We start from the raw sequence: 13,853 nt of genomic DNA, 5'->3' as shown, positions 1-13,853 counted from the left end.
AAATAAAAAAGTCTCAAACAAAATACATGATATACACATATAACAAGAAGGTTAAAGGGAATGTGGCTCTAGATGGAGCCACATTGGATATGGTGACTGAATTTGACTATCTATGGGTGAGGTTGTCAGGCTCCAGTAATTGTTCAGTGCAGATAGAAAAAAGCTCTTTGTCCCTTAAACTTAAAGCTGGGTCTATTGTTAGATGCACAAATAAAGCCTCCTCCTATCCTATCTACTGGCACTAAAATGTATAGGGCCCAAGTGTGTAGTGAGGCTCATTATGGTTCAAAGTTGTGGGGATATTGCAATCTTGATGTGTTAGATAAAGGTGAAAATTCCTTCTTAAGGTCCTTATTGAAGTTACCAAAAGGTACTCCACTACTTCCCTTAAGGTTTGGCTTAAATGTCAGGCAGATTTCAGACACAGCCCATCTTAAACTTATTTTATTTTGGGCAAGGATATGGGCATCTGAGCAACTTGCGCCATATAGAGAGTGCCTTACGGAAATCCTAGCTCACCACCAGGCCCTTAGGATCCCGTAGATAGCCCATGTTAAATCATAGCTGGTTAAGCGAGGATTGCCCGAATTTGGGCTTCAGCCAACATCAATGACCAGCAGTTCCTGTGGTCTCATTAAAGGCCATTCCTGGGTTGTTGTCCTTAGCTCTATAATTTCTGCTGTTGTCTCGGGCAGTCTAACAGAGCTGCACTTGTCTGTTAAATGTGGTTATTATTTTGAAGACTCCATGGACTATGTGAATATGCCATTGTCTAGGTCTCTTTATAATGAATTTAGACTGGAGATTGTATCAACTGCTTCTTTTACCTCTTCTTGGAGGAGTAATGTTAACTCCAGCAATCTTTGTCCTATGAGTTGTCGGTCAGTGAAGAACGATGAGCGCCTATTGTTCTTCTTTGGTGCATACACCAGGCAGAATGCCCGCTGGATTATCCCTCTGTGCCACCTCCATGGGCTTGACGATAGGCATTATGCCTTGAGATAATGCAGGGCAGATACTAGGAGCTGTGTTGTTTATTTCTTTTGCCAGCTTCTTAAATTCTGTATGGCATCTCAGAAAAAGAGGTAACAATGCCCTAACGCACCATTCACTTTAAGTTTATTTGGGTTTATGGCTACTTTTAAGTGGTTTTAGGTAACTTATGTTTTGTACATGAACAACTGCTAGATAATAGGGTCTTGAAGAAAGGCCCTATTAAGTTTTCTGGTTCTTTGCAAATAGGCCTTTCTTCTAATGCTGTTTGCTGAATTGAAATGTTTATACTCCATTATGTTTTTATACTTTTGTTCCTATATGTACTCTTAAGGTTTTTATAACCGAAATAAAGAAATGATGATGATGATGACTAACCAGTTCATTTTGTTTAAAAATCGACTTTCTGTGCCTTTTGTTTACATTTCTCCATGCACTCACTCCCACTTATCCTTGCTCCCTAATCTCTCCCTGCTCTTCACTTCATACACTTGCATTATCCTCTCAAATCCTCTTCAGTCTACTGTGCTCCTTCCTGATTCTGCTCTGTTATTTTACTCACCTGAACTATAACAGGCTCAGGTGAGAGTGAGTTCTCACTCAAAGATTAGCCAATTCAGCCTTAAAATCTTTAACTTTAACATATACCGAGGCTTTTTACCCAAACCTCACCAGTAATGGCATTTCCGTAATTCACAACTACACCCGTGCCCTGTTACATTGTACAGCTCTTCATCAAAGCACCATAATGTGAAATGAATGAATGAATGTATAAAGTTCAAGATCTGGGGCTCATCTTTTGAATGCGACCAATATGTTGTCTTGAGGCCTGCGATCAGTATGTGATTGATTTTGTATCATTAACATTTTCTCAGTTGAAGGATGGTCTGTTACACAAGATCAGGGGGATTAAAGTGTGTGTTTTTTCACAGAATAAAATAAGCCTGTACTGGCAGTTAATATATGTTTTCTGATTTAGAGGTGTCTTTAGAAACCTTTGAAAAGAAACCTTCCCTGCTATCATGTGTGAATAGAAGTGTTTACCTCCGCAGGAAAAGATGCCACCCTTAGATGTAATTTCAGTGCTTTACCTTGCTGTGATTATGGCAGTCTGGAAGGAGTGCATTTATTTGTGCTTTTATGAAAATTAATGTTAATTATGTTTTAGTTTAACTATTTTAATGTATATTGGCGTTTTGTTTGTTTTTGATAATAATAAAATGTATTGTCATTGTTTTAGTGACACATGTCTATTACACTTTAGTTGAAGAAGTGCAATAACTGTTTTTCTTACCTCCCGCTGTCTAGTGATCTCAATAACGCCATAGTGATTTTCCAGTTGTATGAGATGATCCGCGTGCATGTAGACTGGAACTGCGTCAACAGACCTCCATACCCTGCCCTTGGAGGCAACATGAAGAAGGTCAGCTTTGTAAATATTTCATGCTGCTAGAATTTGTTGTGTGGTGAACCCTAGCAGTAAACTGGAGAACTTCTCCACTGGGAACTATGGGGCAACAGATCTAAAATTCCATTAAACATAGATTCCTTCCACATTATTGCTCCTGTTATAAACTGTAATGCATGCTAACGTGGTTTTTGTTTTAGTAACACATAAAAATTCAGTTATAGAGTAGCAGTGTCTTCTAGTGCTTCTCTAGATTATTTAGAGAATCAGATGAACTTCTCTAAATACTCACGTAATCCTTAGCATGTTTATGATACTAAAAGTCTTCAAAAGAAAAAGCCAGTCCCAGACCCTAAGAGACAACAGATTTATGTTTCTATAGGTTGATTCCTTGCTTTAAGTGGCTGTACTCTCCCTTCGTATGGACAATTCAGGCCTCACTTCGAAAAGCAAGTACCCCCAAAGTAAAATCTATTGTAATGTCTTCTCAGTCCTCCGTCCTAGAGAGACTCCTTCAGTTTATTCAAAGTTTAGCATGTTTCATGCCATAGTCAGTTAATACCAGTTGAGTAATATGTGTGGCACTGATTTTCAAATCAATCTTTCAAAGGTACAGATGTATTATTTAGCAGTTTCCAGATGAGTGAATTAAGCCACGAACTCCACCCATATTGCTTATTAGGAATTGCATACTAGGAATATTGCAGGCAACTGTGAACTCCACAAGGGATCTTCCATCCCATTACTATAAAAAGATATACCAAGAGTGAAGTAACTTGTTATTTCATTTAAAAAAGTGTATCGTTTTCGCATCATTTTAACAATAACCATACTTTTTAGAACTCAGTGTTAAAAAATAAAAAATACAATTTACACTATATACATTCTAATATGCATACATTCAAAAGGTAGTTATAGAGCAGATTGGCAGTCCTACATTATCTTTAACTGTTATAAAAATAATAAAACGGAATACTGGACAAGAATATAACAACCACAATACCGGCCCTGATTACAAATTGCATGATACTGGGGTAATGTTAAAATTGCATGCAATTTTACAGTTACAGTGTAGCAATTTTTCACCAATACCTCTTAATTATGAGTAAAAGCACATGGAATGAGGAAATATTGTCCGGGACTGATTTTTCCAATCATAAAACCACAGGAAATCCCCTACACCATATGGTTTTTCCACATAGCAAGTGGTAAATGAATGTGCAGGCAAGTAGGGTGGTGCGTTGGTGGGGGTGGGGGTGGGGAAGTAGGGGAGGGAAGATAAAGGTTTTTTTCTAGCAGGGTGGGCATCGTATTCGCTGACCTACTGCAAAAACAATATAGAATGAGGTTTGCCTGCTGCAGCAGTCAAAGCCTTATGCCGCTTTTCTGTCCGGAATTACCTGAAGGAAAATTGTGTTTGGTTCTCTCACACTCGATAAAACTGGGTGTGGAAAAACTGAGCGTCTAGGAATCAGGCAGAGTGAAGTTCCATAACTATAGCCTAACTCATAATCAGTCCCTATGTCTAGTCTGCAAGACGAACTAATTTATAATAATACTAATAATTTAGTATACATAACTTACTCAAGAAATTAGATCGGTACGTTAAACATTAAAGTGTTATAAGTACATTTTAAAGAACTGAAAAATTAGCTTTCATATAGTATTCATTAATGTTGTGCACACAACAAGTTTGAGTAATAAAACGGATAAAATATTCTGCTGTATTTCGTTTTACAGTTAAAGCATAAATATGTGTTTTTAACTGGTTATCGTCACAGAACCAGATTTAGTATTGTGTGTATGTGCTCAAATTTATGCCGAAATACTCTCATAAACAACCATTTCAGTTTGGACTTTAAAGACAAGCCTTTCCAAAAGGTTCATCTCCATCTTTTCCATTAATCAGTTGCAGGAGCAGCTCGCAGCAAGCAGAAGGGGCGCGGCGGCGCGCGGATAGGGGAATTAAAATAAAATTTAAAATAATAAAAATAAAAACACTTACCTAAATGCTGCGCGCGCCTCTGCTTCTCCCTGCAGGAACGGGCTCCTAGACTGCCCGGCGGCAAATCCTGACGCTGCTCAGAGTAGCGTCAGGATTGGCTGGGAGGGCCTAGCGAGGGCTCTTCCAGGCAGACTGGGAGCCTGTGCAGCCTCTCTTTAGCCCGTCAGGTGTGTTGCTGGGCTGGAGAGAGCCTACTGCGCATGTGTGTTTGGGCGGCCCGAGACTGCCGGCCAGATATACCTGTGCAGTGAGGCAGAGTGCTGTGCACTCCCCCTCTCTCCTTGTCACCCTCATGGCCCCACCCCTTCAAAAGAAATCAATAAAGTTTATTATCATTTTCTTTTAAAGGTTTTGCAGCTGCCACTGCAGGCTGGGGGGTAGGGGCAACGCTACTCCGCCCCAATGGGGGAGCCGCCCCTGATCATTTGGCACATTCAAAGGCCTCTATTTCTGAAGAATACTAGGAGAGATTTTTATAATGGGTGCCCTCTGGATCCTAGAATCTTATGAATATAGCAGCGTTTCTTGCTACTTAAGTACTTTCTCAGTCCAAAGCTCCATAGCTGGGATTAAATTTTATCTTCTCATTTGTTTTGGATTCCAGTAGATCTGTTCATATTTTTACTACGACATGAATGATATCCATGTGAAGTGCCCTTTTTCTTACTGTATTGCTCCCAACAGTTAATCTTTGTACATAACAGGAGGTTCCGGGTACACGAACGAGTAAGATCATTCACCTAATCTTCAGTGTGCATCTTCATTACCTTAAGGAGAGCAACACAGTTTGAGGACTGCTTTCCATCTAATGTAGCAACGACTATGGACTTACTAAGAACTAGTTAGAGCATGAGTATGGCTCCTAATTTACAAGTTAGTACTACACGTGAAGAGATTTTCACTAATGTTTTGGTGTTTATATTAAAGAGAGCTACTTCCTTCCACATGGACAGTGTTGGGTAAGGTCTCGCTCCGTATTCTTTTTAGGTTTGCATTATGCAGTCAGTAGCAGAACATACTCCTGAACTTCAAGATGTACCACTAAGCTCTATTCCCTTTCTGCTACAGTCTTCTTAGTCATTATGTTAGAATCACCATCACGGTTTTGGAGGCCTTCAGTTCATGTAAATTAGGTACCAATTAACAATATCCTAAGCCAACATGTATGTATGTAATTATTAGACCTTAAGATGAAACCTGTGTTTTTCTAATTTGCTAAAGTTGTTGCTGCTGCATTTCTTGTTCATCCTTTCTCTTGCTCTCTTGGCCTTCCTTGAACTCTTTCCCTCATACATTGGATGCTTCTCTTGTGTGCGCCCCCTCTCTCTCACACACACACTGTCTTGTCTCCTCTTTCTTCCAGAGTAATTTCTCTTTCTAGTTCCTTTGCCTGTTCTGCCTGTCAATATTTGCTGTTTCTGAATCCTCCCTTTCTGTCTTAACCCCCTTTTTTTTCTCTGTGACTGTCTTTCTCTCATAGGTTACTTAGAGATAAAAGGTGTCATAGTATTATGACACGTAATATATGGACAAATTAGTGACCCACCCCCATACATGCTGTTATCTGCTGGGCTGCAGCAACTTTCCAGTCCACTGGCGAGTGGAGATACAAAAAATGATGCTACGGACGACGGTATTATAGACAGGATGGAGAGCTATTCTCAAAAATTCTCCTTTTTTTGTCATAAATCAGTGGTGTCCATATGGCTGCTCTTTACGTTCGCTTTGAAAATTCTCACAAACACTCCTCAGTCCATGGCCATTTGTGTGTGGCGAGTCTTTAATATAAGTTCTTTGTATGTGAATGTTGCACCCATGAAATTGGTCACAATGTTGTTAGGCATGCCTTAATGTGTCATGTCACAAGTCTGTGTCAACGTCATTGGGATAAGTCATCAGTAAAGTGTTTTTTTCAGTACAAATACGTCTTAGTAAAATTGTGTTTCACATTCATTTCTTCTTAGATTGAGAACTGTAACTATGCAGTGGAACTTGGGAAAACAAAGGCCAAATTTTCCCTAGTTGGGATTGCTGGACAGGACATCAATGAAGGCAATCCAACGCTTACCTTGGCATTGGTTTGGCAGCTAATGAGAAGGTAAGATTTGATTTTATGATTTACACGTACGTCTCACTATTATAATTGAAAAATCTCGTATCATATATTCATCTCCTGGCCATTTAAACCCTATAAAGACAGCGGTAGCAAAGTAAACATGTTTGCAGGACACATAAATACAAATATTGGTTAGAGCTTCCATCCAGAGTAGAATAAAGCCATACAGAGCAATCACCTTTCTTTTTACTGTCTGCATGCTCCTTTTTCTGTCCTAGTGTAAGTGTGGAGGTCCAATTCCAATTGCCTGCTCTTAATTCTGCAGTTTATATATGCAAAACATAACAACTTTGGGGTTAACCATAAGCTTGAGCCATTGGCTATTTCATTCCTTGATTATATTCAAGAATGGGTATACAAATAATAGTAAAACATTTCAATGAAAGCTGAGGCTACATGTTTACATAAAAAATATAAACATCCAAAAAGTGATAGGAGGAATAATAGAAATAAGTCTAGTCACTGGTTATTTCGGCCCACATCCCAATCCATCATTATTGTGTGACCATGCTATCTCAGTTTGGACCTACCCATAGGAAGATCAGTTTTGATGCTGCTTCAGTAGGGACAGCTTATCCTGAACTACAAGGCCAGGTCCTTCCTGAAATGAACACAAGCAACCCAAAACCGGTCTTCACCTGAAAGGGGCTCTTTACTCTGGTGTAGGTTACTTCCAGTGAGCATGGGATCTATGTCTGGGCATAACCATGTCTGGGCATCGCACTAAAGCATACATGCCAATAGACCCGATTCAAAGGTAGACTCCCGATTTTTTAATCCAAACCTAGCTTTATTTTGGCTGTTTCCTGCCTGAAATTGTCTTTGCCTCAATAGACGTCAATGGGGGAGATACACTCTCCCAATTCTATTTTTTATTTTTTTACAATTCTACGTTCCTCTTCTAATATGTTGGCATGTATGCTGAAGTATACAAAAAAGTGATGGGTGGAATGCTTCCTTTAATCTCAGCTACTGTGTTTATGCTGCCTGGTCAAACACACAATACCATTCAGGGATGGAGCCATCAGCCTCAAGTCACCCAGCCAGGGCCATCAGAAAAGATGCTTCTGCATCAGAAGAAGCACTAATTGAAGTATTAAGACAGGCAGTGTTTTTCCTTCTGTGGTAATTGTTGTTTGACCTAGGCATCTGGTAAGGAATGGCCCAAGCAAACCAGGGAATTGGATAAAGGCCTGTGCTTCTCAAGGGAACAGAAGAAAGGTCTAATGTGTGCTCAAGTATGCTCAGAGCCCATCGTCACAGCAGAGACTGCTCTTTCTTTGGTAGGCCCTATTTCGAGCATCCTTCACCTGAGAGCAGGAGGGAGGCTGCACAAAAGTTAAGAGGCCTGAACCAGCGAGGACTGTCCCAGTGTTCTTGCTGCACAGTTAGATAGTTGGTGCCAGGATTTGAAGAAGCCCCTCCTGCAACTCTGAAAGTGCTCTAGTGGCACTTGAGGACTAGCACACAAGAGCAGCTCCTGCTACTGCTGTACTGTCAGAAGCAGGAGCTGGGTGGCCTGGTGCAGCCCGAGCCAGCTGCTCAGCAGCAGTGACTCACTGCATGCTTTTTTTAAATCAAGTGATTGGTTTTAAAGTTGCTTGGTCGCCACCTGTCACTGGTGCATCTGGCGCTACTGGCAGGCAACCCCACCCAGCACCTAGACAAGGATTGAGCTGCCCCTAATTAGGAATCTGCCTGGCACTAACACCATCCCAACCCTTCCAGCCTCCTGAGAAAATGCCTGGTGCCCGCTCAGGCCAGTCCAAACTTGCTGGCACAAGTCATCCAGTGCTTGTGGTGCAGACCTGGAACATTGAGAACAACAGCAAATGATCAGCTTCACTATTCAATGAGTTGTTAAAAAATGTGTCTATTTTTGTACATCACAACAGGCACAACAAATACACGATGAGAGCAGTCTTGAAGCCCCTATGTTTTGGATATAATGTAATTTTGTGATAAACATTAGTGAACATCTTGAGCTAGGTGGCGAGCGATGCATGCACACTCAGCTCCTGCTCCAGGGACATTTTTTGCAGCTTGCTGATCACTAATTATGTCAGAGTTATAGAAAACAGAAGCGCTCTTTCTGCAACTTCTTCTGACCTCCTGTTTTTGGATCCTGTTCTGAATTTCGTTTTTGCTGGCGTTAGGATTCTGGGCACTTTAACCCTGCTGACCAGTGCTAAAGTGCAAGTGCTCTCTGTCTAAATTGTATTGGTGATTGCTGTATCCATGATTGGCTTATTTGACTCACTATTAAGTCCCTGGTATAGTGTACCATGTGGACCTCTGAATCAAATACTGCTAGTCAGCCCGCAGTACTGATTGTGTCACCACATCAGTAGTCCTGTAAACATGCCTCAGATCTGCCAGTGCAGTGTCTCTGTGGGCAGTTATAAAGCTGCAATGTAGACCTGGAAAGTGCACCCACCTGCAAGGCCTACACATCCCCTTTTACTACATGTTAGACACCCCTAAGACAGCCCCATGGGCAGAGTGCAGTTAATTTAAGAGTTAGGACATATACTGGTGTGTTTTACATGTACTGATAGTGGAATATTGTACTGCAGATTCGGTTTTTCACTATTGCAAGGCCTGTATTTCCCATAGGATAACCTGGGGATTGCCTTTAAATATCTTTAAAGTATAATTTCCCACTGGGAGCATATATAGAGAATGGAGTTTGGGGTTTCTGAAAAGTTGGCTTTTGAATTTTAGGTTTGAAAACACCACTTTTAGAAAGTGGGCATTTTCTTGCTTAAACATTCTGTGCCTCTGTTTGTCTGTGGAATGCACATCTGGTTCAGGATGACAGTTTGTGAATTCACTCTAGACAGTCACACAAAGGGAGCTTAAATGTGCCCGGCATGCTGATGAGTCATCCTGAGCTAGAGTGGTGGGAGGAGCTAACACTTTCACCTGAATAGGGCTGTGCCTTTCCTTACACAAAGCAGACTCCAACCCCCTGGAGTGTGTCTGAGACCAGGGCAGGGAACGGCAGGGTCTTGTGCACTACAAAGACTTTTCTTTGAAGTTTGCCTACGGCAGGGTCTTGTGCACTACAAAGACTTTTCTTTGAAGTTTGCCTACTTCAAAGACAGAAAGGGGTATAAGTACTGGACCTCTGACACAACAAAGTTAGAACACTTGTGGACTGAGGACATTCTGCCAGGAAGAAGAGCTGGATGCTGTAGGAGCAACTGCCACTCTGCCTGTTGCTCTGTTGTGCTGGGCTGCTGCTTCTGTCCTGGCAGTGAAAGGAATGGCTTAGCGTTCTATATCCTGCTTTTCAAGGTTCACCAAGGGCTTCAACTGAGCTTGCCTTCTGTTAAGAAGTCTCAGGGACATCAAAGACTTCATCACCCAGTGCCTGGGCTCTTCTGCTGAGAGTCTTGACTTGACAAGTAGTGCCAACTCCAGTCCCTCTGGCCTTAGAAGTATAAGCTTCAGACTTGAAGGAGAAGATCCATGCACTGATGCGCCACAGCAGGAAAAAAATAATAATAATATTGATGCAGCGCCTGTCCCACGGCTTGAAAATAGATGCAGCACCTGTTTCATTGCAGCTGCATCAAAACAGTGTGTCTGGATTTTCCAGGCATCATCCCTGGGCGTCAAATTCTCATCGACCCTGCACCACAGTAAGGAACCAAGGCTGAGTGTCTGTAATCAACGCACCGCCTTTCCTGCAAGGAAAGAATTGACCCATTACCTACCTGCCAGTAACTAACTGATGTAACGCCCCTCCAGCGTCAAAAGAATCAATGCACCACCATTCTAGGGCAGTAAGGAACCGATGCATCGCTTTGCTTGTCGGCTCCTCACCTCCCCTTTGGCTCTCTTCATCTTTGTTTTTGATGCACCCCAGGTACTTTGTGCTAAAAAGATACAATCATTGATTCCTATGGCTAATGACTCATTTCAACCTTTATAAAGTGATATCTTTACTTGTGTGTGTTGGATTTTCATTGTTTTGGTCTTGTTTTATTCAGATAAATATTGGCTATTTGTCTAAACTGATGTGGTTTCCTTTTGTAGTGTTTTCACTGTGTTACTGTTTGTGTACAAATACTTTTTGCCCAAGTGCCTCTGAGATATGACTGACTGCTGATGCCAAGCTACCAAGGGGGTGAGCAGGGGTTCTCTTAGCTGTGTGCCTCTCTTACCCTGATTACAGTGAGGGTCCCTACTTGGACAGGGTGCAAACCACCGCCAACTAGTGACCCCATTCCTTACATATAACTGCTGAATTTCTATGGTTCTATGTGGGTAGAGCGTGAACCTAACTATAACCTTCCAGTATCCTTTGTTTATTTCATTGAAATTCTATGGTGTTTTTAATGTAAAATACAGCTACCACAAGGTAGTGCACAGCGGTGGTTGGCTGCATGGCAAGGCCCTGCAACCAATCCCCCGCATGCACCCAACCCCACGCTGCAAACTGCCTTTGGCTGTACGTGGCTGGGGTTTGGTTGCAGAGCCAACCCCCACCCCCCCCACAAGAACCCCTCACAGAGCGCATAGTCTTCCGCCATATGCAGTGGGGGTTTGGGTGTGTGAGTGGTTGTTTTTTTGTTCATTGTTTACTGGATCCTTCGCATTTTTACACTGGGGGTCACACTGAGTGCTACAATGGCTCAGTGGATTACCCCAAAAACATTATTTGGGGCAATTTTTTTACTATGAACGGTCCCTCAGGGAACCCTCCAAGTGTCCTATAGGGTCAGGATACATGTATGTGTTTTTACACATTATTTTTCCCTCCTTCGGGCCAAGCAACAAAGAAAACAGCGGCCACTATTTTCCTGTCAGGTTGTGGCCAGCCAGTCAGGGCCTTGCATTTCGAACAGATCCCCTGCGTCCCTAAGTGTCTATATTGTTTTCCTTTACTAACTCCAAAACTACTGAATAGATCTACACAAAATAACAAAAATAGATCTTTCTGGACTATGATCTATCTTTCTGCCAAATCTGATGTTCAAATCTGATGTACATCTGTTGAGCGGTTCTGGCTATAGTCATGTTCAAAAACTGCAAAATCCACTTAGACATTGCTTGGGGGGAAAAGAAATTGGGATCCTCTGCCCCCTTTCTTTCAGCCCCCGCTCGACAAATCACCCTGAAACTTTCCACGCTGCAGCTAAGGTGAGTGGTAAACTAGTTTTGAAAATTTTGTGAAGATTAGTCAATCGGCGCCAAATTTATTAGCAAAACAAAAACGCTTTGTCTATGGGAAAAAGTTGGTCCTAACTATATCTACTTACTGGCTATATATTTTTTTCTTTTCTTGCAGGGATTTTTTCCCTGCAGGAACTGCAAGGTGTGCAGAAATTGTATGATAGTAAAGGAATACAGGTCTCATATCAAAAAACAAAAATAGAAATGAGAGCTTAAATTACTTGCAAGACAAAAAATACTGTGTATGTGTTTGAATGCCTTTCCAAATTAAAATGTATGGGGAGCACGGCCTTAACAGTCAAAGATAAAATACTCCAGAACAAGAGAGCTATCAAAATTAAGAGATTTTACATATGCTATATCAAGACTTTTTCCCCTGCAGCACTCTAGTGACTCGGATTTGATGGCATATTATGGTATTGATACAGTAGTAATAAAAGACAGGGGTGGAGATTAAACTAGCCTCTTGAAACAAATGGAATTTAAGTATACTACCCCGCTAGTGACGCAGTCTCCTGTAGACCTGAACATTGGGGAAAAACGAAGTAGTCACCTGAAGGAATGGGTGTAAAATCCATCCTAAAATTAACTCTTGGTTCAAATATCAATAATTTTAGATTGTTTATAGTTTTGCAACATAAATGCTAACACCAGGATATGACTGTGTCGAGTAATCAGATTGATGACTGTATATATGTGAATTGACACCGTCATTTATGGGATTTTGTAGGAAGCTGGCCTGGTGTGTGGTGGATACCTAAGGTACTTATACCGTACACCAGGTCCACGTATCCCCTATTAGCATAGTGTAGGCAGTGTCTAGAGGCCAGGCTCTCTAGAGTTAGCTGTGGATGAGCAGCTGAGGCTTATCTAGAAGACATGCAAAGCTCACGTAGTACCACTGTAGTCACACAGTACTTACACACATGAAAGGAAACACTCAGTGTTGCAAAAATAAAGGTACTAGAGAGGCAACCCTCCAACAGGAGGTAAGTGTTACCCCCCTCTCCCAAAGGAAATCCTCTGTTCTGCCTGTCTGGGCTTGAGCTGTTCAAGCAGCAGGAGAGCAGATTGGTGGCAGCAGCTGTGGCTGCCCGGAAAACCTCAGAAGGCTGGTAGGAGCAATGCTGGGAGTCCTCTAAGGAGCCCCCAGAGTGCATGGAATTTTACTTCCAATACTGGCAAAAGTATTGGGGTATGACTCCGACATGTTTGATACCAAACATGCCTAGGTTCGGAGTTACCATTATGTAGCTGAGCATAGGTAGTGACAAATGTCCAGTACATGCGTAAAATAGTATCCCCGCAATCACGAAGTCCATGAAAATGGAGCTGGAGTTTGTGTGGGTACCTTTGCTTATGCAGGGGTGCCCACACACACACACAGGTACTTGCACCCTGCCCTCTGGGCTAGGAGGGCCTACCATAGGAGTGACTTACAGTGACCTGTAGTGAAAAGGGTGCATGCACCCTTTCCCGCAGGCTGCAATGGCAGGCCTGCAGATACACTTTGCATGGGCTCCCCACGGGTGGGATAATACATGCTGCAGCTCATGGGGTTCCCCTGGTACCACAATGCTCTTAGTACCTGGGTACCATATACTAGGGACTTAGATGGGGGCACCAGTATGCCAAATGTAGGGTGTATGTGGTTCAAGTAACCAAGTTTAAAGGGAGAGTGCATAATCAATAGGGGCCTGGATAGCAGGATCTCAGTGAACACAGTCAAACACACTGACAACAGGCAGAAAATAGCGGTAACCATGCCAAGAAAGAGGGTACTTTCCTACAGATTTAATAATGGACTATACAATTCCTAAAGTTGAAAATAAGTAGAAAATGAAGTTTGGAATAATAACTGATCCCTGGTCTTTCCTTTGTCTATGCAACTTTGTTTACTTTAATGATCCTGGACTTTTTGTCCACATGGGCACAGTTCCACTGTAGGGGAGAATGCATTGTTTTGAATGGTACACACAACTTCTCTAATAGATTGAAATGAGCGGTTTGACATTTAATTTGTAAATGTAATTTAATTAGAAAAAATATTTTTTAAATGCTTACAAAAAAAGGGAAACAAAAGCATGTTTTTAAGCAGTGTGTAAAGAGAAGTGGGGAATAATCACGGATTCAATTGATGAGATGTG

At 41.8% G+C, this 13,853-nt stretch overlaps 1 protein-coding gene across 3 annotated transcripts in view; it reads left to right on the top strand.

Annotated features, from left to right (window-relative positions):
• The window catches only part of PLS1 (plastin 1), a 455,585-nt gene that overhangs the window by 419,359 nt on the left and 22,373 nt on the right, over positions 1-13,853 (top strand). For all 3 annotated transcript variants that reach the window (XM_069213917.1, XM_069213919.1, XM_069213916.1), the window contains exons 12-13: positions 2,302-2,416; positions 6,371-6,504. In XM_069213917.1, the coding sequence (XP_069070018.1) occupies positions 2,302-2,416; positions 6,371-6,504 (249 nt within the window). The remainder of the gene's footprint in view (positions 1-2,301; positions 2,417-6,370; positions 6,505-13,853) is intronic.

The sequence above is a fragment of the Pleurodeles waltl genome, chromosome 11 (assembly GCF_031143425.1).
Source record: "Pleurodeles waltl isolate 20211129_DDA chromosome 11, aPleWal1.hap1.20221129, whole genome shotgun sequence".
In the NCBI taxonomy this organism is placed as follows: domain Eukaryota; kingdom Metazoa; phylum Chordata; class Amphibia; order Caudata; family Salamandridae; genus Pleurodeles; species Pleurodeles waltl.
This window is presented reverse-complemented; position numbering and strand designations above follow the sequence as displayed.